The following is a 26,231-nucleotide window of genomic DNA, read 5'->3' as shown; positions in this document are numbered from 1 at the left end:
TTTTCAAATCATTATGTTAAGCATCTCTTATTTAGAAACTTAATTTAAAAAATGGAATCAACAGAAAAAAATGGAATCGGCAATTTTATTTAAGTTTTTTTCTTGTCACTTATTAAATGTCATCTATCAATAATGAAAAGAGGCTTTACTCTTATTACTGCTAACGCGGTTAGCTGGGCCGGTAGGACTTGCCACTGCCCTGCCTCCCAGAGATAAACGGGCACTTATCGGTGTTGGCGTGTGGGCCACCCAGAGGCGGGTATTTTATTTGGCTTTCTGCGTGCCTGCTCTTCCCGTTTCCTGCTGTGCTACTTGTTAACTGAATCTCAGACTCATTTTTTTTTATTTTATTGCTTATATAAAAAGTCCTTTCAGAGGATGCTACTTGCTTGGTTCCCTTCTAATCGAAACTTCTCTGATCCCCCCCTGCCCAGTGTTAGGCATCTTACTGACACTGCTATTCACTCACCACCCCCCAGTTCACCTAATTCCTGTTGTATGTAATTGCTTGTAAATTGAGGTCTTACAATTGTTTTTATTTTTAGTCTGAAAAACCTTATTTCTAAGACTGAATGTGACCCCCCCCAAAAAAGAATTATTATTAAGTGTAAGCAGAAGGGAAACTATCTGAGAGTTCTTTATTGTTCTTGAGAGAAGGGAATTGTTAAAAATATAACATTTAGTCACATTCTTTTAAAATTAAGAATTATAAAACTTATAAAAAATGCTAACGGATGATTTTTTAAAAGGTACATTTCTATTTCAGAACTGTCCGATGGAAGCGGGGGGGAGCCAGATAAGAAAAGAAACGAAGGGGACAGGGAGAGGAGAAGAAAAGAGCATTAAAAGGAGAAAGGCAAACGTAAAGAGAGAACTTCAGAACCCCAAAGTACGTTCTGCCTTCTTCCTCCTCAGGGCCTTTGCACATGCAACTTCTCCTCCTTAGAACACGCCCACCCTCAGCCCTGCTCTTTGTTTCTGGCCCTGGTCATCCCCATTCAGTCCCCATGTCAGCCGACTTCCTAGCGGGAGATTCTGTTTTGTGCCTCTTCGGTACCTGGCCCTCTCACTGTATTTATGACTCTACGGTGACTGCTTCCTTGATTTCATCCTCTCTCTCAGGCCCGCAGGGTACATATTCCATGTACTCTGTCCCTGTACTTCCAGCACCTCACCCAGTGCTCAGTAAATATTCGAGTGAATAAAGGAATGGATTAGCAACTGCCAGAAAGGCAGAGGGTAAAGTAGGGAAACGAAGCAGAAAAAAAGCAAACGGATTTAGAGGAGTGTTACTCTGATCAGCTTTATTCGCTGTCATTTCAGCAGTTATAACTCGAGTCATCACTATACAACGCCTTGAAGTGCATAGAAAGACTACAGAGTTAGATGTGAAATTCAGAAAGAAGTGACAGCAAAAAGACCTCTCTGGGAGATAAACTCTAGAAACATTTCCCTCTCGTGTTACCTTTCAGCATCCCCTTTGCTTACCTTTGCTATCCGGCTGGCTATTTCTTTGCAAAACTGAGTTGGGCTGTCAAAATGCTGGATTAAGTGAGGCAATAAGCAAAGGATGTTAAGAGGAAAGCCTGTATAAAAAAAAGAAAGAAAGCAGACAACAGCCCGTGTTATTGACACAACTTCAAAAGTTAATGGCTTTTTTTTTTTTTAATGGCTCACAGAAACCATTTACTTTCTATTTCCTGGAATACTGGATCTTCTAAATATTTTTAGCTTTTACCAAAGAATTTAAGCTCTCATATTTAAAAAACAAAAAACAAACAAACAAAAAACATCTGCAGCCGAAACCGGTTTGGCTCAGTGGATAGAGCGTTGGCCTGCGGACTGAAGGGTCCTGGGTTAGATTCCGGTCGGGGGCACGTGCTCTGGTTGTGGGCACATCCCCAGTGGGGGGTGTACAGGAGGCAGCTGATCGATATTTCTCTCTCATCGATGTTTCTACCTCTCTATCACTCTCCCTTCCTCTCTATAAAAAAAAAAATAAAATATATTAAAAATGGGAGGGGGGGAATGTTAAAATATGTACACAGATAATAATTTAATAAAAAGATATATATATATATATATATATATATATATATATATATATATATATATAAAACCCTGCAACTGTAGAAAATCAGAAACCAGATTTCCAAGCAAACAGCGGTTTACATTTCACTCCAGTAAAAATCAAAGCCTGGGAGCGACCCTCCCGCCTCACCTGACAGCTGGGAAGGGTCCACGAGCGAGTGCTTGGAGACGGCGATGAGCTTGCTGAGGAGGTGCACAGTCATCTCCTGCGTGGACACTGAGGTAAAGCCCTTCAGGAAGAGCTGCTGAAGGCCCGGGAAGTTGTTCCACTTCAGTTTGCTCTGCATGCTTTCGATCTTCTCTCGACTCTCCGATCTGTCCAGAGGCAAATGGATGAGCAGTTTGTTGAGGAGCCTGAGGGCCAGGAGGTATTCGTATTCGTAGTCGGATTCCAGCAAGGACGCTCCTATCCAGAAGATGGTGGCCATCAAGTTGGCAGGCTCAGTAGTGGACTGCACGTCATACAGGCCCCTCTCGCGCAGAGAGGACAGGCTTCTAGTCCTGGCCAGGCTGTTGCCGTGGTTGGCCCGCCCATCCGTGATATCCAGTGTGTTGCTTCGCCGCCGGTCACCTCTCCGGTCACCAATCAGACTTAACCTCAGAGAGTTGCTCCTTGCGTTACTGTTACATCCCAAGTAACCGCCGCTGTTCATGGGACTTGTGCTTAGGTTGAGTTGTCCAGTGCTTTTCCTGTTAGCTGCATACTTGTTTCCCATTACAGGATCATGATATGAGGTTCTTTATTAAAAGAGAAAAGACAAACGCAGGCACGGTCATTTCTTTTGCTACATTAATTTTATGCTTGAAAACACTGAAAAAAAAAATGGTAACTGTGACCAGGGAAAGATCATTGAAGTGTATCTGACTTTGCTGAATCAAATATTTGAGTTCTTCCCTTCCCATTAAGACAAAATATACATCAGCATCTTTTCTCCTGTGGCCCTCGGTTTCCTTTGAGTTGGATAAGGTCTGACAGGAAGTGAAAATTCTGCCATAATAATTTTTAACATTAACGTTACAAATAGACACAGCTCTGCTCTGGGACTTAGCGAATGTTATGTCCAAAGCAGACCTCATGTGTCTTATTCCCAGACCCGATGGCCCCAGGGGCTCCATGTCTGTCGATGCACGCTCCTTTTCAAAAGAAGCAACTCAAAAGTTAAGTCTTTGATTTCTCCTCCCTCATATCCAGTTATCACTGACCAAAGAATAATTACAGAATGCTTTCTCCCTGTGCCAGCTGTACGCAAAATGTGAAGAGTATTTGATAAAATCTACTGGGGAAGAGTGATGTAAAAAAAATGGATCCATTTATAGCCTGTTAATTGCTGTTATTAAAATATAAAGAAAACACTGCAAGAACCCAAAGGATGGAATTATTAGCACTTCCCTGGGGGTTGGAGGGAAGGGGCGTCAGAAAAGCTTAGCCCGGAGGTGTCTGAGGTGGGGCTTGAAGGATACTTCAGTTCAGTCAATTCAGGGTTTGCAAGGAAGAGAAAGTGGGAGGGAGGCAGCTCCAGGGAGAAGGAAAATGTGAGTCTGAGGGGCCTGGCCCGCTGGGAGGACAATGGGATGCCAAGTGCCTCCAGAATGGAGCTTGTCAGTGAAGCACATCTCTGACCAAGAGCAACAGCACTGCCACACCACACACGGCGCTGTGACTTCCCGCACAGCCGCACGGTCCGAGGCTCCTTTCCCACTGCTAGTCCATCGAATTCTCGGGTACCATTCTCATTACCGGTATTAGAATAACACAGTGCCACCGAGACCGGTTTGGCTCAGTGGATAGAGTGTCGGCCTGCGGACTGAAGGGTCCCGAGTTCGATTCCGGTCAAGGGCATGTACCTTGGCTGCGGGCACATCCCCAGTAGGGAGTGTGCAAGAGGCAGCTGGTCGATGTTTCTCTCTCATTGATGTTTCTAGCTCTCTATCTCCCTCCCTCCCTCTCTGTAAAAAAATCAATATATTAAAAAAACACACACACACACAAAAAAACACAGTGCCATCGCTATACATGTTCAGCCACTAAGTTCTACAGACAAATCTACCAGGTGCCTGGTTTGAATTCTTACTGAGAAAGGGCAGAAAGAAGATCATAATGCTTCATGGTTTCAGCCAAAGTATCAATCGCAGATTCCAACGTGAGGAGAAGCTCAATCACAAATCCCTAGGAAAAAAAAAAAAAAAGGGCAGACTCTAATTAATTATGCTCTGGAAAAGAGAAATTGCATTGGACTTCCCAAGGAGATTTAAAAATAGAACCAACTCCACATTCACATTATAAATTGATTAAACTCTTAAAAGCAACAGGGTCTTGCTGATTGATGAAAACTCATCACATTAATGGCATAAAATGATTATAATGGCACCACAGACTGCTTACGCTAGAGATCCGGGAGCCATTCCTGCTTCTTTCTCTGACATTTAAACTGAGTCTACCAACAAGTCTTGAAAATGCTACTTTTCAAATACCTTAAATATGACCCTTTTTCTCTATCTCCACAGGTCCCCTTAATCTGAGCGATCACCACACTTCGGCGTGGTCTCTCAGCATCCTGCCTGACCCTCCTCGCTTTCACTCTTGCTTCGCTGAGGTCTCTACGTAGCTGCCAGCGCAAGTCTTTGAAAAACTATCCTATCCAACACCCTCCTCTCAAACCTGTGAGAGGCTTCCCATCAGTTCAGAGTAAAACCCTACCTCTCACCAGGGTTTACCAGGCCTCACACGATCTAACCCTGCTGGCCCCATCCACCTCCTGCCTTTACAAAGCCCCACCCAACACACTCTCGAGCAGCGGTCGCCAGCCGGTGGTCCTCGGGCCACTGGTGGTCCCGTGAGGTCTGGAAGGTTGGCGGCCGCTGCCATAGAGACATGGGTTTGCCTGACGGTCTTCAAAAAAAGCTTACTGCTTCTGCCTCAGGGCCTCTGCACTCGTCTATTTCCCTCACAAGAAAGGTTCTTCCCCAGATCACCACACGATTCACTTCTGAAGTATGGGTTCAAAAATCACCTTCGTGGATGATCACATACAAAATTACTCCCTCCTGCCCTGGCTGGTGTGGCTCAGTGGTTACAGCGCCGGCCCATGGACCGAAGAAGGGTCTCAGGTTTGATTCCCGGTCAGGGCACGTACGGAAGGCAACCTATTGATATTTCTCTCTCTTACATCGATGTTTCTCTTTCTCCTTTCCTCTCTCTCTCTCTCTCTAGAATCAATGAAGAAAAACAAACATATCCGCAGGTAAGGATTAAAAAAAAAAAAAAAATTACTCCCTCCTTCCCATCACTCTTCAACGCTTTACCTTATTATTATCATAGCATTGCGAAGTAAAATTATGTTGCCTATTATTGGTGGGTTAAAGGCTTTTCCCTCAATAGAATGTGAGCTCCAGAATGCCAGGACCCCTGTCTTCCTCACGCCGCATCTCCAGCGTCCTGGACGGCGGAACAGAGACTCACGTTCTCTTCTGCCATCTCTCACTCAGTGTATCTTAAAAAATGAAATTCAACGTTCCCATTTCAAATTTAACTTGTTATCTCTCTTACCTGCTTATCTCTAATGTCCAGGGTTGTGTGTGTGTGTGTAAATGTAAAGCTTTCTCTGATAGGCACTGAAGTTATTAAAGATTAATCATGCCAAAACCGGTTTGGCTCAGTGGATAGAGCGTCGGCCTGTGGACTGAGGGGTCCCGGGTTCGATTCGGGTCAAGGACGTGTACCTCGGTTGCGGTCACATCCCCAGTCGGAGGTGTGCAGGAGGTAGCTGATTGATGTCTCTCTCTCATTGATGTTTCTAACTCTCTATCCCTCTCTCTTTCTCTCTGTAAAAAAAAAAAAAAAAAATCAATAAAATATATATAAAAAATAAATAAAAATAAAGAGTAATCACAAACCTCTGTTAACATCCGACGTGAATGATTCTGTCGGACCATGACCTTGCCCTGCCTGCAGCGACCTGTCCTTCGCACCGAGTCCCTGACTGCTAGGAGTCGGTCAACGGCTGCGGCGCGAGTGTAAAGAAGTACCTGTGCCTCTTCGCCGGGGTCCCCCACCGTTTCCACCAGCCGGGAGAGCACGTCGGAGAGCGTGGCTGCCGAGAGCGGCTGCTTCAGGGCCCGGAAGATCTGGAAGGACCTCCCCGCGTAGTGCCGGGAGGAGCAGGAGAGTGCCGTCTGCAGGGCCACCTCACTGAGGTGATGCTCCAAATGGACGGCTTCTGTGGAGAGAAAGGGGGCGGGCTGGTGGCTCTTGTCCTTCAGAATGGAGTGCGGGACCACAGCCATGGCTCACTGTCTACGGACCCCCCCGCCCCCCCAGCCGGCACCGCGCCCGGCGTGCCGGACGGGCCCCCCTCCGTGAGCCAGTGCCCGCTCCCTCCTCCCGCCCCATCTGCCTGTGGGTGGCTCCTCCTTCCCATCTTCAGGCACAGAACCCCGAGAACAGGGTTTCTCACCTCAGCCCCACTGACGTGTGGGCCAGGTCAGGCCTTGCTGTGCCGTGGTCATCGTGCAGCAGCCTCCCCGGCCGCCACCCGACCACATCTGCCCCCGCCCGCCCGCCCTGAGACAAACACGTCTGCAGACATTGCTCATGTCCCGAGGGACCACAGGTCCCCTGGGTGAGAGCCACTGCCTCAGACACCTACTTTAAAAAAATAATGATAATCTTTATTGTTGAAAATACTACAGATGTTTCCCCTTCTTCCTCCATGGACCCCCTCCACCCCGCTCCTGCCTCCCCAAGGCCTTCACCACACTTTTCCTATGACTTTCCGAATGTGTTACATTTTTACAATAGATCATAGAAGCCAATACCTGTATAAAAAAAAAAAAAAAAAAATCCCCCCCCCCCGCCATCCCCCGAAACTGGTTTGGCTCAGTGGATACAGCATCGGCCTGCAGACTGAAAGGTCCCAGGTTCGATTCTGGACAAGAGCACATACCTTGGTTGCGGGCACATCCCCAGTAGAAGTGTGCAAGAGGCAACTTATAGATTTTTTTTTTTTAAATATATTTTATTGATTTTTTTGTAGAAAGGAAGAGAGAGGGTAGAGAGTTAGAAACATCGATGGGAGAGAAACATCGACCAGCTGCCTCCTGCACACCCCCCACTGGGGATGTGCCCGCAACCAAGGTACATGCCCTTGACCGGAATCGAACCCAGGACCTTTCAGTCCTCAGGCCGATGCTCTATCCACTGAGCCAAACTGGTTTTGGCTCTCATAGATGTTTTTAACTCTCTATCCTTCTCCCTTCCTCTCTGTAAAAAAAAAAAAAAATCAATACATTAAAAAAATTTTTTTGTCTCCCCTCCATATGTTCTTTAATGTAATTTTTTCTATTACACAGTCTCTATATATAAAAGCCTAATTGACCTTTATGACTGGATGAGTGGCTGGTCGCTATGACACGCACTGATCGCTGGGGGGCAGATGCTCAAGGCAGGAGCTGCCCCCTGGTGGTCAGTGCGCTCCCACAGCCAACCTCCCGAGGTCCCTCCCCGGAACTGGCCGGCCCCGATTGGGACTGGGTGAGACGGCCCTGACCTTGGCCAGGCCGAGGAACCCCACCCGTGCATGAATTTGTGCATCAGGCCTCTAGTTGCATTATAACTTTATGATGCCATCACACACGAAACTAAGCACCCCAGAATGCCCCAAGAACCTTTATGTTTAAGGAGTAACTGAACTTACCTGCAAAGAAAAACAAATCTGTTATCGTTAATAAGTAAAAAACAACAACAACAACAACAACAACAAAAAACTGACTAAAACTTTGTGTTTTAAGCATATTGATATGTCCACTTTTTGCTCAACATTATCAGAAGTCTTGAGATCACATGAAAATATCTCACGGAAGGGAGACATCATCTCAGACACGGACAGGTACCTGCGCTGGACTGCTTGAAAACAGAAACCACGTGTTTCAGGAACGCGGCCAGCTGCTCGGCGCTCTTTATGCTGGGGTTCTTGGCGGAGACGTCCTCATGGTTCCACAGGGGCCCTCTTTTTCTGCAAACAGAGGACAGAGGTAATTCCCTTGGTTTTCACTCACATGAACAGTTTCACTCAGACTGGCCTAACATACACCTTTGCAATTAACATACAACTTTGCACCAATAGAGTGTGTTAGCTAAGGCGACCAGACGTCCCGATTTCTAACCATTTGTCCCACGTCCCACGGTGTTTTAAAATTGGGACTTTTTTAAAACGCCGCGGACGTGGGACAAATGGTTAGAAATCGGGACTGTCCCGCCAAAAGCCGGACGTCTGGTCGCCTTCATCCCGGCCACACGCCTCCTATCCCTGTTTATGAAAGTGGATGAGCAATGAGCCGTGCAGGCAGGGGAAAAGCCAGGTCGGAGAGCCCTGCAGCCTTCCATCATTACACTCAAATTCTCTCATGGGCAGCAGGAAAAGGTGACCAGTTTTGCCAAGCAAGAAGAGTACTGGTTACTGCGTCTGTGTCACAGGCCAATGCATTACGTTTGTAGAGGCCAGAATGGACTTAGACTGCCATGCAAGACAATCACTCACTAGGGAAAGCCACAGGGAACGTGTAGGACGGAATAGCGTCCCGTCGATTCGTCCTTTATAAATGCTCCTGTATTCTCAAGGGTTCCGCCCAAAGTGCCCGGAAAACCTCTCCTGTGGCCTTCAGGGCCTGCCCCCCCACACGCTGCTCAGAGGCCAGCTGCTCCTCCCACCCTCCCCATTCAGCTCAGAGGTTTTCAATAATGGCTTCTTCCCTGAAAGATAAAAGATCTGTAACCCGCCGAAACCGGTTTGGCTCAGTGGATAGAGTGTCAGCCTGCAGACTGAAAGGTCCCAGGTTCAATTCCGGTCAAGGGCATGTACCTTGGATGCGGGCACATCCCCAGTAGGGGGTGTGCAAGAGGCAGCTGGCTGATGTTTCTCTCTCATCGATGTTTCTAATTCTCTATCCCTCTCTCTTCCTCTCTGTAAAAAATCAAAAAGAAAAAAAAAAAAAGAAAAAAAAAAAAAGATCTGTAACCCGTGGCTGAGGATCCATGGTCCTCCGGGTTGCATTCTCCCGAGCTTTCTTGTCTAGACACCCCGTCTCCGCAGCGGTGCGGCCGGACTGGACCACAGCCTGCTGCCTCCCGCACCCGCGATGCTGCTCCTCTGTGGGCCGCCAGCCGGCCCCTCCCCTTCTGGGTTTCTCCTGCCCTGACAGTGCACCACAAGTAAACACCTGAGGGCCGACGGGTGACGGAGCTAATGCAAGCGGCACGTGTAATACCTAAATAACAGTATTTATTCCCTTTGGGCACCTGGTCTCCGGGCACAGCGGAGGCCCCTCCTTGGGTACGACTGTGTGAACGTAAAAGCAGAACGCCTCGGTGCACCACCGTCTTATTAATGCTGGACCAGGCGGACCGGGGTGTTTCCGAGCAATGGCACCTCAAAAGACAACGGGGCTCTCCGCCGCGGACACACGGAGGAGCAGCCCCGCCCAGCGCGCCCCCTCACCGTGAGGTAATGAATTCCATGAGGGTCTTGACTTTCCCGTCCTGCTCTACTGAGATGTCCACCTCGCTGAGGACCGTGGTGTGCAGATGGGAAATGGCTGAGCTGTTGTTTCCTAAGCTGATGCTAGAAGAGGTAGAACTGGAGCTAAGCCCTGAGTCAGTCATGGGGGAGGGCTGGTAATCAGGTATAAAATCACTAACACCTGCTGGGAGAGAGAGGCGGGCGTGAATACCAAGCATAAGAAAACCTCACACAGTATCTACGGAACTGAACTGAACTATCGTGCCTTACAGGCTACCTGGCATGCGAGAGAGGCTCCGCGCTCCTTCCGTTGGAGCTTTTGGGTAAGCATTATTGCATAGCCCCTAATTAACCTCTACCATACCCATTTGTATTCACTGTGCAGCCCTCTGCTGCCACCTGCTGACAAAAGGTGAAAGTGGCACTTCCCCAATATTTCAGTGTATTTCCTCCACATTTATTACTACTGGTAAAGTCAGTCACATTTCTCTGATGTGAACTGATTCTTAATTTGTTATGGAAAGTACTCTATACTTTCTGATTCATTTTACTTAAAGGGAGACAATTTTAAAGTCTATTTGTAATATTTATATTATATCAATTATTAAGTAATATTAAAGGGTATTACTAAGGACCATCTTTAGAAAGTGGCAAAAGAAGCCTTAAGAACAAACACTTTTAAAATAAAGATGCTTTACCATAAAAAAGGCAGTGAACTTCATTCTGTGCATCTTTTAATCACAGTTTCAAAAGGTGAATAAATTTCCTAGTAATTGTTGTTTTACTAGGTATAGGGTTATATGACACAGTTTTAACTTATAAAGTAATTTTATTTCAGTTTTTAAAAAAAATTATTTTCTAGATCATCTATTATTAACCTAGGGACACTGATACTGATAAATGGAATAAAAAATTATGGCTATTGAGAAAGAAGTACAACTTTCAAAGTAAAAAAATAATCCACATCAACAGTGAAATACATTTTATATTAGATTTTCATTAATTTGAACCTCATTACTTTAAAATGTGTTATTTGACACTTCATATACTTAAAAATGTGTAACACTGTATTTTTTTAATTAATTTATTTATCATTAGTTATGGACATAGTTTTATAGAGATGCCTGACCAGGTGAAACAATAAAGATGTATAACATTTTAAATGCAGTAAATATAATCAAGTGAATATAAAAATATTAATGTCTCTTTTGTCAATATTTCAGATCTTGACATTAGGAGGGATCTAATAAAATTGAACATATTTTTGATGACCAGTGCTTAGTAAATTAAGCACCTTTCATTGTATCTTCAACTTATATGTTCAGAACCTAAAATTTCTATGACAGGCCGCCCAGTGTGGGTCATCGGTACGAATCAGGAGGCCACGGCTCAATTAACCAGAAGGGGGTGTGAAAGAGGCAGCCTGTCAATGATTCTCATCATTGATATTTCTCTCCCTCTCCCATCCTCTCTGAAATCAATAACAACACATTAAAATAATTTTTTTTTCTATGACAAAGATACCTAAAAGCAATACAGACTCAAATATTGCAAACTAATTCCTTTTTTTTTTTACTGGTTAATACAAAATGACAATGGTACTTAAAATAATAAAACTACATTTTAAAAAAATGTACTCCAGTATTTCAACTTTTATTTACTTGTTTTTCTCTATTGCACAATTTGAAATTAATGAAGCACGATTCCACTTTCAAATCATACATGTAAAGCAAATACCTGTGAAAGTATAATCTAAGTGTGCAATCTGTTTGACTGTGAGCACCCTGGGTTCATTAAACTCCTTGTTCCTGAGAAGGACAGAGGCAACAGTCCGGATGTTACTGTTGGGTCCCATTACTATTAATAAGTGCAGAAGCAGACGCTTACAATGTTCATACACCTCAGGGTGGCAGTGGTCAAACCCTGAAAGGAATAGTAGAAAATAATCATCAGTAAAGAGAAATAATGAGCATTCTTGCTACCAAATTAATATTTTAAAGAAATGCAGAAATTACATGAAATATTTCGTAGGCCCAGTGAGCATGCTCAGTGGCCGAGCATCGACGTACGAACCAGGAGGTCATGGCCTAATTCCCAATCAGGGCACAAGCCTGGGTTGTGGGCTCAATCCCCAGTGTGGGGTGTGCAGGAGGCAGCTGATCAATGATTCTCTCTCATCATTGATGTTTCTCCCTCCCTCCCTCCCTCCCTCTCCCTTCCTCTCTGAAATCAATAAAAATATTTAAAAAATATCTTGTGGAAGATGGTACACTACATAAAGTTTTTTTTTGGCCTAGAGTTCGTGCACAACAGCCTACTGCCCTATTGAAATGGGGAGAATCCAGGTAAGTTTCCAATGAGTTTTATGTGTAAAATGTAGTAATCTTAGAAATGAATTGCTCTGTTACATAACACTAGATGTAAATGAATTTTAAAAAGGCAAATATCTTCTGTGCCTGGCACACAACCGAAGATACTTAGATGCTTGATCACCAAAGGAATGCAGTAACACATTTATGCATGTGCACATCTGGAAAACTTGGAAGACGGCGAGCTTGACACCCATCTTACAAGCGTGAAAGGCATGTCCATGTCATGGAGCCCAATGTCTGTTGCACAAGGCGCAGTTTCACCTGCAATAATCAGACCAGGCTGTCCACAAGCCGAGTCTTTTGGAAAACACTTAGAACCCATTTTAATTTTCCATTTACTCTGAAAGTTTCCAACCCCAGAGGTAAACAGAAATATTCCTGCGAGGGGGCCTGTGTGTGTGTGTGTGCGCAGTGGGAGGGGCTACAGGTGAGGAAAGGGGACAGACTTGTCTGTGGTTAAAAGAGAGGCTATAAGAACCCCACAGACCACGAGAATCACAGGGAAAAGTGTCATGGAAATGGCACTGAGAAAAAATAGGAATGGACATATTGAAACGTCGTTAAGTCATTCAGTTATCACACAAACATAAAACAAGGGAGTTAGGATCCAATAGGTATTACCTATAAAAATTGCATGAAGAAGAAGATGGAGGTAGCTTCCCCACTCAACCTTCACACTGTGATCAATGATCAGGTCCGTCAAAAGGATCACTGCTATGTTACACCTGTGACAAATGAGAGTATTATTAAGGTTTCACTAGAGTCAACCTAGGGACAATCAGATGCAAATCACTTGAAGACTTTAACATTGTATTTTGTAGGGGGGGGGGGAAACAACAACAACAACAACAAAAAACAATAACAACAAAAAACAACTTCTCAAGAAAAAGAGAGGAAAAGGAATTCAGCCGAAGAAACTATTCAGTGACGATTTTAGGGAAAAAAAATATAAAAGCGTATGCTAAGGGCTCCTTCGAGTCAAGGGCCACATTCTCTTCATCTGCAACCCTAAGACCTGGCACACTGCGTGCCACCTTGTAGGCGTTCAATGCGTGTTTGGTGCACCGATACGTTTCCAAAGAACGTAGCCACTGTTCTCCCGTGATCCCGTTAGGTGAAAGGCCAGTGTAACTCAACTCAAAGCAACAGTGCCTACCCCCGCAAAAAAAAAATCGTACTTTTCCGATGTAGCAACTGGGTCCAGAAAGGTGAAGTAACTGTGCCAGACACCCAGAAAGAGCAGCAGCACACGGAGGTTTCCTAAGACTAATTGCAACACGGTCAGCCCGGCGAGCTTTTTAGATCTCTAAGGCCTAAGCACACTGCGCTCAGGTGCGGCGGGATCTACAGGAGGAAGGCTGCGTGTGGCCGACAGGGCGTAAGCAGAATTTGGCTCGTACGAAATAGGAATGAGGCTGTAGTCCACCTGTGAAGAGGTAATCCAGGTGTTGACGTTTCAGGCAAGTAATCCACCAGCGGTGACCAGCAGCCTCCGGCTGGTGGGAAGGGCAGTGGCTCTCCTTGATTATGCTCCATCACTTTCAGGCGCCAATTAGAATAAAGTGGCATTGAGTCACCTATCAAAATAAAATGATCTCATTTTCTACACCATCTACGTTCTGCCGAGATAAGCAAACGCTAGTCAGACACCAACTACTTATAGCATTGGAAAGGGATCAGAACCATTTCCCACTCTTTTTTTTTTTTTTTTTTTTGACATTTGCTGGCTAGGAAAGACCTGGGGTATAGGTATTCTCAAATTAAGCACGTCAGAGAGAGAGAGAGAGAGAGATACCAATTGAGGTTGCGGCCTTTATGTCAAAGCGAAACTACAGTAGCAATTTCTTATGGCTCCGTAATGGATGTCCAAGTTTTCTATCTTGAACATGAATGTGTAACCACATAAAAGGCGAAGCTGCCTTAGAACAAGGCCCTCTGGTTAAGTTGCTCAATTCTAAATTTCCTGAGAGAGGGCCAACGGAAACCCGCGGGAAAAGAAATCCGCCCTGCCCCGGGGGCTGCGGGTGTGACGGAAAGTGCCACCGGGAAGTGTGAGTTCTGTGTGACGTGGGTAAGTCACTTAACCTCTCTGGGCCTCAGTTCCATCCTGTGCAAAACGAGGAGACCGGACCCGACCATCCTCAGGGCCCTTCCCAGCCTGGAGGCTTGTGCTGCCATCCTACCCTGCCCTAGTGTCGCGGTGAACTTGGGTAGACGGTTCACTCTGCAATTGGCAAGGGAGAACTCGATAAAACGGATTCCAGGGAGAAAGAGCACCTGATTAAAAAAGCGGCCTGTTGCCAGTGTCTGCTCCGTGACGCTCTCTGAGAACTATTTTTTTTTTTTTTTTTAAGTTCCTTGATTTATCTACAGGGAACCTGGGCATTTAAAACAAACATTCCCCACTCAGGCTGCCTCTTAAAATCAAGACATTTCAGATGATGTTGGAACACCACTAGTGGCAGTTAAAGACTCTTCTTAAAAACAAGTTACTGGAAAAAGAGATTAGCATTAATATAATTAATGATACACCTCACCATTGTCGTTATAAATAAAAAAAAGAACATGTTGAGTGTATTACTTTTTTCTTCTTCATAAGACCCTCCAGAGCTGCTACTGTATCGAGATTCCAGTCTGTGGTGTTGGCGGTTTAAGTGACTGTTCAGTCCGCTGTAGATGTCCAGGTGCACATAGCTGGGGGAAGGATCACTGCGGTTAGTCGCGGCTCACAGAAAAACAGTGTTTGCATTCTCTGTTACACGCTCTACGCTTAAAGGAGAACACAATACACAAAATACGAAAGTTTACCACGATAACATATTCATTTTCACCTCACAAGCCAAAAGCTTAAGCTTTTAAGTCAATTATTCCTACCCGAAGATTATTCTTAAATTGTTCTGCTAATAGTATGTTCTGGAGAAACCTGTTTCACAGGAAACAGGCAGAGTAAATATCCACTGAGAAAAGTTTAAAAATGTAAACAACACAAACAGTCACTGACCACACCCCACCAGGTCATCCCCGAGAGAACAGAAAAGGGTCTAGAGCGTCAGCATCTTTCATGTTGGAACCGTCCATGTGGGACATTTCCAAAACGGCGATGTAGCTTGTCACTAGAAATCTGACCCGGTGAACACACATCCCAATGTGGAGATGGCCGGTTACCCCCACTGAAGGGCTGAGAAAGAACTGACAGGTGCTTACCTCTCTTCAGCGTTCTCTTTCATGGGCTTGTTATCGAGATTGCCTTCTGAGGGAGCTACCATGGTATTGCTACTGGAAGTAGTTCCTGTAATCAGAAATAAAACAGTTACCTGTGCATTTAAAACCTGTAATAACTCAATAGGAGAAAAAAAAAAACTCCATCAAATTATAGATGTCAAAACTCCGGAAAAATGAGAGCAAAGGGATTGTTAAAAAGGAATGCACTCATAATGACCAAGAAGGAGAAAAGACAATAGCAACAGAAGTTTGGAGGCTGAAAACAAATGGACAAGAAGTTAATTAAGTGTTAAGAAGGCCAAGCCCCAAGCTGGTAGTTAAGAAAACCAAGAAGGCTTCCATACATACGTTGGTGAATCTCCAAAAAGGCTCAGAAATTAGTGGTATCAAATACCACTGGAAGTAAGGATTGAAGGTGGTGCTGAAAATGGCAGAATTGACCTGCCAGTGTGGTTCAGGGATTGAGTGTCAGGGGTCACAATTGGATTCCTAGTCAAGGCACAAGCCTGGGTTGCAGGCTTGATCCCCAATAGGGGGTATGCAGGAGGCAGCCGATCAATGATTTTCTCTCATCATTGATGATTCTAACTCTCTCCAGGGGTCTTCAAACTACGGCCCGCGGGCCACATGCGGCCCGCAGAGGAGTCTGATCCGGCCCGCCAGGTTTTTTGGGCAGTGAGCGCAGCCAAGGTGTTACAGTAGGAATTAGTAGTTCATATAGTCCGGCCCTCCAGCTCTCTGAGGGACCATGATCTGGCCCCCACTTTAAAAAGTTTGAGGACCCCTGCATCCCGTTCCCTTTATCTCGCTATAAAAAACGAAAAGAAAAAAAAGGGGGGGAGGGGACAGAATAGGTTGAAAATCTATTGCAGAAGTAGTTGGTCCCCAAGATCTAGGCCCCTACCTCTTATAACTAAGTGGCTGTTTCTTTCCACATGCAGAAATCTTTTCTGATGAGACTAAATCAGAAGATTTCTGGACTAGGACACCATGTCCAATGGAGGGAGGAAATATTTCACTGAGAATAGGGGCATTACATGAAAATACACATGGTAAAATTTGAGACTGTACCCCCTGAAATCTTCTTACCCATGGGCTTCCAGAAGGCTATGTTGTGTGTATCTGTGGATTATATGTGTACACACACACACACACACACCCTACACCCTCTACTGTAGGCGTGTGACTAGAGTTTTGTCTGGGAAACTGGGTTAGTCCAAAAGAAAAGTCCCAGAGACACTTGCATCAGTGAGATCATTGCACAACAAATGACCAAGTCAACAGGTTCCATATATACCTACAGAACATCCAGTCAACTCTTTTATACTCCACTCTTTATGAAAAGACCAACCCACAATTGGTAGGCCTTTGAGGAAAGCTTTTACTAAGACAAATCAAAACGAACAGTAATACAGAGAAAATAAGAACTTATGCTGGGAGGAGAAAACTTTATCATATACAGAAGTGGATAGTTTAACTATGAAACATGAACAGAGTGTTAGTAAATAAAGTCTAATTAAAAAAAAGTCACGTCTTTGGAATTAAAAACATTCTAGCAGATATGGAAAATTCAATAGAAGATTATTAGAAATCCTCTAAGACAGTAGAACAAAAGGCTGAGATAAAAATAGATGTCAAAAAAATAAATTTCAAAGATATAAAAGATTTCTAATTATACAGATAGTGTTATAACGAACAGGCCAAAAACATTTAATACAAACTGAGTGTTTATAAACAAAGAGTTCTGTAAAAATTTTATCTACAATATCCCAGATGTTATAATCAATTTTCACTGGAAGTTACTCCCTCGTGGACCTTGTTTCTTCAATTCAAAATATTGTAATAACTATTATATATATATATATATATATATATATATATATAGACATATTCACTCACAAAATTGGACACTATGTACCATATATGCTCAAATAATGAAAAATAAAATTACAGTGTAATTTCAATTAAGTGTTTTCTACATTGAACATTAATTATATTCATTAAAATGAATGTTCTGGTTCTGAATAAGTATATCAATGTTTCCCTCTCTAATACTAAGAATCCTTAGATTGTCAAATTTCTTCAGTCATACGAGGATTTACAAAATCTTGTCAAGCTAATTACCATAGATCGGTGTTTCCCAACCTTCTCTCATGATGAGAATCACCTGGTGGAGTTGTTAAAACACAGATTCCTGAATCCCAACTAAGAAGTGCTAAACTAGAATTTTTGGGAACATATAGGTAAAATTGCATACCTAACTTAGTGCTCTGTATATAACATCTGTGTTAGAGCACTAGTTAAGTATACAATTTTACCTATATGTTCCCAAAAATTCTAGTTTAGCACTTCTTAGTTGGGATTCAGGAATCTGTGTTTCAACAACTCCACCAGGTGATTCTCATCATGAGAGAAGGTTGGGAAACACTGCCATAGATGACTCACGTTTGCTTTTATTTTGATGATATTTAAAGCAAACGCTCGCTAAAATGAACAGTTAGGTAAAAACCTCTCCTTTGAGACGGAGTAAGCGGTTGTGACTTCTCACCTGAGGTGACAGAAGGGACTTTGTAGCTGGACGTGATGCGGTAATACGGGGGGTTATCCATGTGTGTGACGCCGGCACTGACGGGGTCGGTCAGCTGCAGCTCACTCACCAGCTCTTCCAGCAACTGCATTGTCTTGTCTCTTCCTAAATACACAACAACTTTCTTCACCTGCCACAGGGAGGACATTCAGAAAAGAAAAAGCAACATCCTTACTTCATAGATCTGTCCTGAGACAAATTTTATAAGTTCCATTTTAAGGGGTAGATCAAGAAGCACAATTGAAATATGAATATAACATTGATCAGCAATAAAACACCGATTAATCAGCTTTATAAATACTATCCTCCCCCTGACCCTCAACATTGTATCTTATTAAAATGACCTCAATCTATTGTTTAACTAGGGGCCTGGTGCATGAATTTGTGCACAGGTGGGGGTCCTCTGGGTGGCCTGCAGGGATTGGGCTGAAACCCAGTCAAACGCCACCTGCAGCTCCTACCTGCCACTCCTGCTCACCCTGGCCCCCATGTGCCTGCTGTGGGCTCAAGCCCAATCAGTCCCAATCGGGAGAGGCTTTTGCTGCCACAGCAGTGCTCGCCAGCCATGAGCCCTGCGTCTGGTGCCCTCCCAAGGGGAGTGGCCTGCAGGGGAGTGGCCTGCAGGGGAGTGGCCTGCAGAAACCAGTTCTCCGATATCCCCTGAGGGGTCCTGGATTGCGAGAGGGTGCAGGCCAGGATGAGTAACCCCACCGGTGCACAGCTGGGCCGGGGAGAAACCGAGGGAGGACTCTAGGGCACATCCAACTCATCTTGCTCAGTCCTGATCAGCCGGACCCCAGTAGCAAGCTAACCTACCATTTGGAGCATCTGCCCCCTGCTAGTCAATGCACGTCATAGTGACTGGCTGACGGGTCAACTGTTGTCCCCTGGTGGTCAGTGCACATCATAGCGAGTGGTTGAGTAACCTTAGCATATCATTAGCATATTATATTTTGATTGGTTATTCAGTTGTTCTGATACTCATTCTATTTGCATATTGCCCTTTTATTATATAGGATGATTTCCACAACATTATCTACTTCCCTTACATGTTTGCTCTTTTTGTTGTTGTTTTTTGGTTAAAGAAAAGCAAAAGATAATTGCTCTCTATAAAACAATGTATCTTTTTAATGGGAAAAAATTGAATTACCGTATTTTCTGGCATATAAGATGACTTTTGAAACGAAAAAAAAAGCCTGCTCAGATTGGCCAGAGTCAGAGAGGTGGTCTATTAAAAAAAGAACTGGTGTTGCCTCGGAAGTGGGAGGTAGTCTTATACAGCGAATATAGGCCTAAACCTATGTTTTAACTGTAAAATTAGGGGGTCGTCTTATACGCCGAAAAATACGGTAATACCATCCCAAGTATTCCTCTAATTTTTAGTCAGGCAGCCTTTAAAACCAGGACTTATCTTTTATTCTGCTTTCCCATTCACTAAACTGAACCCAGATTACACAGCCTGGACCGGAATGCAGATCTAACACTTACTACCCAGAGGAGCTGGAAAGTTCCTCTATTTTCCTTTCATCAGAATGGGGGCAATAGCACCGGCTTCAGATGGCGGTTAGAGCTAAGCAAGTTAAGATGTTCAAAGCACTGTAACCCAGTACACAGTCTGAGGTAAGTGAGAAAAATCCCAGGAAGGGTGCCTTATATGTATGTTTCTCCATACTTTTCCCTTTACGACTCAACTGTGGTCCCAGCAGCACAGCCATCACCTGGGAACTTGCTGGAAATACAGAATCTCAGGCTGTATCCCCGCTTCCCCTCTAGAAATGGAACCAGGTGATTCACATGCACGCAGACGCGCGAGCAGCTCTGCTCCGCATGGCCTCTGGAGAAACCTTAAAACCACCTTTATCCTATCATACCACGAGTCTCATCATGGTTACCCACCTCTCACTGACTTCCTACCCAGCCTGCGCTATGTGCTGATCCCCTGATCACCGCTGCCTCTCTGTGCTGTTCTCACCTGAGTGGACACTGCTGCCCCCGATCCCGTCAAGCCTTCGAGCCCCACCTGCACCCCAACCCCGCCACCTTCTCCGCGAAATGCTGGCCCCTCCTCACAAACACAGCCGGGCTGGAGCTCAGCTCTACCTACCACGCGAGGATGCTGCATGGATGTGAGACTTTCAAGGAAATGACTCCTCTCTCTGCCCTGTCTTATTCATCTGTGAAACTGTGGTAATCTTACCGAAATCACAGGCTTACTGTGGGACTTAAATGAAGTAATGTAGATCATTTAAAAAGTGATAATTAAGGAACTATTACCGTCATTAAAAATGGCTCCTTTTAAAGAATTTATTGGGGTGACATTGGTTAGTAAAATTATAAAGGTTGCCGAAGCCGGTTTGGCTCAGTGGTAGAGCGTCAGTCTGCAGGCTGAAGGGTCCCAGGTTCGATTCCGGTCAAGGGCATGTACCTTGGTTGCGGGCACATCCCTGGTGGGGGGTGTGCAAGGGGCAGCTGGTCGATGATTGTTTTTCTCTCATCGACATTTCTAGTTCTCTGTCCCTCTCCCTCCCTCCTCTCTGCGAAATATCAATAAAATATATTTTTAAAAAATGATATAGCTTTCAGGTGTACAACTCTATAATGAATCACATGTAATTGAACTGTGTGCTCACCACCATCACCATTTATCCCCCATTTACCCGCTCCTACCCCGCACCCTGTATATGTCTGGTGATGATAAACACTCAACAAAGCAGGGAAAGAAAAAAAGGAGACTCTTGTGTGGGGGGCAGGGCACTTATAGTTTTAGGTGGAATGAGCCAGCAAAGGTGTCCAGGGGAATGGACATTCGGGAAAAGACCCAAAGCAGGGGAGGGAGTGTGCACACATGTGTCTGCATGCATACGTGCGTTCATTCAACCCTCATGGATGACAGTTTCCTATTCTCCTCACCTGAGCCGATTTAAGAACTGCTTTTCCCTTTGCAAGGCAGAGACCGCCTTCTTCCTCATGGTCTACCTCTTACCAAGCTTTCCTTTTGCTTCCACACGGGTGTAGGCACAACCCTACAGGCGCTGAACTCTGGCCACATGCTCTGTCTACTCTCCCAATGCCAGCACCTGCCTGGCGAACACTGCCATCGTGGTCTCTGCCCAGGAACGCTTTCTCTGGAGCATGGTCTCTCGTCCTCCCAGACGGCCCGGCTCCAAGCGATTCACTCTGTCCTCTGCAGCTCTCCTTCGCAGCCCTTATCACGCCTGGACTTTATTATTAAGTTACCGATTCATTCATTAAATAAGTAAAATCTGCACCAGCCGCCAGATTATAATGCCCAGAGGACCCTGAAGAGCCTCTGGCCTGTAACGAGAGCGCCTGGCCAATAGTTTTTGTTAAATAAGCCGGCGAGTAAACCCACACGCTATTTCCTGCCTGTCCTCAGCCTGGCCCTGCTCTGCCTCTGCTGGTCTACTGAGGCCTGTACTCTGACTTGACAAGACACCATTAACGTTTTTTTCTTTTTCTTTTTTAAGTTCAATATCGACTTGAATACATACGTAAGGCAAGAGGCTTGGTTCACTATTCACTCCACAAATGCTGATCAAAAAGTGCAAAATTATTTTCAGGTTTTTCGGCCAGCCGTCTGCAAGCGTGGTCCACACGTTCTCCATCTCCGACCAGGCCAGCTCGTCGCCATACTAGGTGCAGGAAACACAACACGCATATCTCAGTAAAGGCTGCCTTCTCTGCAGCAAACTGGTCACAGCCTTGCAATACCAGGAAGCAACGTTTTTTACCGGAAGCTTCCATCTCCCCCATATACTTCAGAGGAATGATTATTTCTTTCAACACATCTCTACATAAATACCGTTACAGTCAGGGACCACATAACACCTCAGTCAACGACAGACTGCACACACAATGGCAGTCCCAGAGGATTACACGGGAGCCAAACATGTCTATTGTCTAGCGATGCCATCTCATAACATCATGGCACAGCTCGTGACTCATGTGCTTGAGGTAACGCCGGTGTTTGCCCGTCGTACAGAAGTACAGCCCATACAACTGTGCACGGTGCATGATATTCGATAATGTTATTGGCTGAAAATACAGCATATTCACCAAAACCAGTTTGGCTCAGTGGATAGAGCGTCGGTCTGCTGACTGAGAGGTCCCAGGTTCGATTCCAGTCAAGGGCATGTACCTTGGTTGTGGGCACATCCCCGGTGGGGGCGTGCAGGAGGCAGCTGATCGATGTTTCTCTCTCATCAACATTTCTAGCTCTCTATCCCTCTTCCTTCCTATCTGTGGAAAATCAATATAATAAATTTAAAAAAAATAAAGCATTAAAAAAATACAGCATGTTCTTTCTACTTAAAAAAAAAGTCTGCCGCGTAACTATATGCTGTGTTACACCAGCAACAGCCTCAAACAGCTCGTGTTTTACTGCATCTCCTGACTCACCACGTTCTTCTGAGCTTGATTTAATCGCGCGGTGTCCTGTACAGTACACGCTGTTCAGGCTTTAGCCTCGGAGCCGTGGCCTATACCACACACACAGCTCTGTGGGCTGCACCATCTAGATCTGTGTAGGTGCCTCTGTGACACTCATAAATGAAGACATTGCCTAACAGGCAATTCCTCCCTGTCCTTAAGCGGCTCCTGACTGTAATCACATGTTAGATGCCCCTCCCAAAAAAAGACATTCTATAGCTAATGAGAAGTTGATTTCAGAGAAAGGAGCTTATGATGCGCATAGGCTCGATTATCCCAGGATTACCTAATCTCCTCATCCGCCTCTAACCTGGCTTACTCTTCAAACGCAGTCATTCTGTGCGGCCGCTGCCAGTGCAAACCCGTCTCACCTTCGCCGTCATGTACATGAGGTTGTTGAGAACCATGGCGGTGGCCTGAGGGGACCCCCAGCCTTCTCCTCGCAGCCAGCGCCGGCTCGTCACCATGGCCTCCCGGTCCTTGAGGGACTCGTCTTCGTCGTCCTCGGGTCGCCTGGCCGTGGGCAGCGGCTTCAGGTCCACCAGCTCGATGTTGTTCATCCAGGGCAGCAGGTAGTGCAGCATCACCTGCCTCCCGGCGGGGTGCGCGGTCTGGATCCTCTGGCTGATCTCTGTCATCAGAAAGAAGCCAAAGGCAAGGGGGCATTGGTAATACTGTCAACAATTAAGTTTCGTTTTTGTTTTGTTTCTTTAAAAAAGGCAAACAAACAAAAAAACCCACGCCAAAAGAGGGAACTTCTGATATAACGTCATTTTCCTTTGACTTGTCATTAATTTCAATCTTAAAGAATAGGAAGCCAGCCGAAACCGGTTTGGCTCAGTGGATAGAGCGTCGGTCTGCAGATTGAAAGGTCCCGGGTTCGATTCCAGTCAAGACTTTGTACCTTGGTTTCAGGTACATCCCCAGTAGGGGATGTGCAAGAGGCAGCTGATCGATGATTCTCTCTCATCGATGTTTCTAACTCTCTGTCCCTCTCTCTTCCTCTCTGTAAAAAACCAATAAAATATAAAACAAACAAATAAATAAATAAACCAAGTTCTAGATGTAAAAAAAAAAATAGGAAGCCAAATTTTATTCACTGCATTTAAGAATTAGGAGTACTGTGTTTTTTCCTTTTAATAAATCTGACCTTGATGACATCATAAAGAAAAGTATCACATTCTTACTTTTTATATGAAAGGCCATTGGTGGTTAAGATAAATACACATTTGCACACCACTGGTGAGACTGTAAAATGGTGCAACCATGCCGAAACTGGTTTGGCTCAATGGATAGAGCGTTGGCTTGGGGACTGAAGGGTCCCGGGTTCGATTCCGGTCAAGGGCATGTATCTTGGTTGCGGGCACATCCCCAATAGGGGGTGTGCAGGAGGCAGCTGATCGATGACTCTCTCTCATCGATGTTTCTAACTATCTCTCTCTCTCTCCCTCCCTCTCTGTACAAAATCAATAAAATATATATTTTTAAAAATGGTGCAACCACTACGGAACAGTATAAGGGCTTCTCAAAAAAGTGAAAAAAGAACCACCACATGATCTAGCAATCCCAATTCTGGGGATATGCCCAAAGCGAGGTCTCAAAAAGATAGTTGCACATCCATGTTCACAGCTGCACTATTCACAAGACCGATTCGCTTCCCAGTCAGGGCACATGCCTGGGTTGTGGGCTCGATCCCCAGTGTGGGACATGCAGAAGGCAGCTGATCAATGATTCTCTGTCATCAGTGATGTTTCTCTCTCTCTCTCCATCTCTCTCTCTATCTCTTCCACTCAGAAATCCACTGAAAACAAATTTAAAAAGAAGAGGCATGATCCCTGCCATCTACCCATGTAAACCAAACAGGGAAACTGCCGAAGAACGGAATGTTAGGAGAATGTACAAGTCATTTTTCCCCACTCAGCTAACGAAGTGTGGGAAACAAACCATTTCCCCTGCTGAGACAGCACCTGGAGGCCGCTCTGCCTTGAGCCTGAGTGGAAGGGAAGACCACAGCAGACCCAGGTGCGGTGCATGTGCAGTAAGTACCAGATGAGAACAAGATCTGCTGCAGGTGGAAAGCAGAGAAACTAGCTGAGTGTCTTCTGTGTTATGATTGGAACTTTTCAGTTAAAGGGTAGAGTATGATGGGGGCATTGACAGTAGTGTGTTCTTTAGATAGAAGATTAAACCAGATGGTCCTCAAATTTCCCTACAGCTGAGTCCAGGGAGACTCTGGTAGGACCCTGGACTCAGCTTTAGGAAATAAATCTGACCTTGATGACATCATAAAGAAAAGTAACAGCTAACACATATCACATTCTTACTTTTTATATAAAATGCCATTGGTAGGACCCTGGTGTTACAGAAACCCTGGCGGCGGGATTCTTTGTAAAGAAAGCTGGACCAGAGAACAGTGCAGGACCCTCGCAATAGTTCTGCCTGAGGCTGTGCAGGACCTTTCCCTATGACGAGAGGCTTTGCCTACTGAAAGGAACCTGTATCGTTGCCTCTGCATTATTTTGGTATATGTGCCGCTGAAGCAAGCACAAACCCTGCAGTATTTTAAAGGCAGGCCAGTACACAGATAAAACACATAAACAGAAGATTCAGTAAGTTCAAAGTCTACTAAATGAATATGTATTTTTAAATTTAATCCTCACCCGAGCACATGCTTAGAGAGGAAGGGAGAGAGAAAGAGGGACATCGATGTGAGAGAGAAACATCAAGGAGTTGCCTTCTGTACTTGTCCCGACGGGACTGAACCCACAACCCAGGTAGGTTCCCCGACCGAGAATTGAACCTGCAACCGTTCAGTGCACAGGATGACACTCAACTGACTGAATCTCATTATTTCTGGCCGGGCCAAAAAATATTTTAAAATTACATGTGAAGACCCCTTTACATTCCCCCCCTCCCCTTGCAGTGGAGTGAAGTAGGGAGGGAAAAGTGAAAGGTCCTGTAAATTCTTCATTAATAAGATACCTAAAGATCACGGTAGACCAGTATTAAGAGTTCTTATTAAAGAAAAAAATTCTCTATGTAAATACATGTTTGCATTCAACCTCAACTTGCATCTATTTAAAATTTCATAAAAGTAGTATTTCGGAAATGATTGCTAAAAAAGGGAAAGACTACTAACCAGTTCAATGATCATACCTGAGAATATGGCGAGAGTTAGCTCAGGATATGCCCTTGCGAGTTCCTCAGACAACTGATAGTATGACACAGAATACAGATGTGGCAGAGGAGACAGCTGGCTGAGCACTCCATCTGTTCTCTGAACCTCCAGTTTGTGGGCATAGCGGAACATCTTCGGCTCCAGGATCTACGGGGACGCAATGCCATCACATTAAAGGTGTTATGGGTCCTCCAAATCTCAACTATAACTAAAAAAAATAAAATATCCTCCCAAGAAATATTCCAGTTTAAAAATTACGTAGTTATCCATATTGTAAAACATTTCGCATGTTAAACTTAAATGCCAAGAAGTGTTTGCAAAGGACGTGTAACTGAGTCCAAGGCACTGCACTCCTTGTGTTTAATGGCAATGTTTTGGGTTAGTAGCATAGTTTGAAAATAACTTCAGCAGCTAAAGTTAAAATTACTTGAAAACGACATACCACTTTCCAGGTCAACTATATGACTATGTAAAACAAGTGTAAGTGGAAAGAAAATTTTCAAACATGTCTTGGTTAATCACACAATAAATATGGAATATAAACCAAACATCTTTTTGATGTTACACTATGTAAAGAGCTAACTTTCTTCTTTTTATTTTTTTATTTTAACAAGTGGTTTATTTTATTTTTGTATAAAGTATTACAGATAGTAGTACATATGTTTCCTTTTCCCCCCCCCACTGAACTTTCTTCTTTTAAATTTTATTTTATTCACAGTTTACAATAAACATTATTTTGAATTAGTTTCTGGTGTACAGCACAGTGGTCAGATAATCATATACTTTATAAAGTGGTCCCCCCCGATAGTTTAAGTATC

At 44.5% G+C, this 26,231-nt stretch overlaps 1 protein-coding gene across 14 annotated transcripts in view; it reads right to left on the bottom strand.

Moving 5' to 3' along the window:
• FRYL (FRY like transcription coactivator) overlaps positions 1-26,231 on the bottom strand; it is a 257,817-nt gene that overhangs the window by 45,010 nt on the left and 186,576 nt on the right. For 12 of the 14 annotated variants that reach the window (XR_014796398.1, XR_014796399.1, XM_084899627.1 and 9 more), the window contains 15 exons: positions 25,392-25,560; positions 22,607-22,866; positions 21,299-21,439; positions 17,748-17,916; positions 15,182-15,266; positions 14,559-14,671; positions 13,404-13,554; positions 12,599-12,702; positions 11,343-11,528; positions 9,585-9,789; positions 7,981-8,102; positions 6,118-6,308; positions 4,164-4,258; positions 2,222-2,829; positions 1,489-1,586 (listed from right to left, as the gene is read on the bottom strand). Coding sequence is in view for 11 of the 14 variants with exons in the window: in XM_084899627.1 (XP_084755753.1) it covers positions 1,489-1,586; positions 2,222-2,829; positions 4,164-4,258; positions 6,118-6,308; positions 7,981-8,102; positions 9,585-9,789; positions 11,343-11,528; positions 12,599-12,702; positions 13,404-13,554; positions 14,559-14,671; positions 15,182-15,266; positions 17,748-17,916; positions 21,299-21,439; positions 22,607-22,866; positions 25,392-25,560 (2,697 nt within the window). In the remaining 3 variants the exon portion in view is untranslated. The remainder of the gene's footprint in view (positions 1-1,488; positions 1,587-2,221; positions 2,830-4,163; positions 4,259-6,117; positions 6,309-7,980; positions 8,103-9,584; positions 9,790-11,342; positions 11,529-12,598; positions 12,703-13,403; positions 13,555-14,558; positions 14,672-15,181; positions 15,267-17,747; positions 17,917-21,298; positions 21,440-22,606; positions 22,867-25,391; positions 25,561-26,231) is intronic. The other 2 variants (XR_014796400.1, XM_084899625.1) reach the window with 1 other exon arrangement.

Source organism: Pipistrellus hanaki (genome assembly GCF_964339955.1).
Source record: "Pipistrellus hanaki genome assembly, chromosome: 1".
Lineage (NCBI taxonomy): Eukaryota > Metazoa > Chordata > Mammalia > Chiroptera > Vespertilionidae > Pipistrellus > Pipistrellus hanaki.
This window is presented reverse-complemented; position numbering and strand designations above follow the sequence as displayed.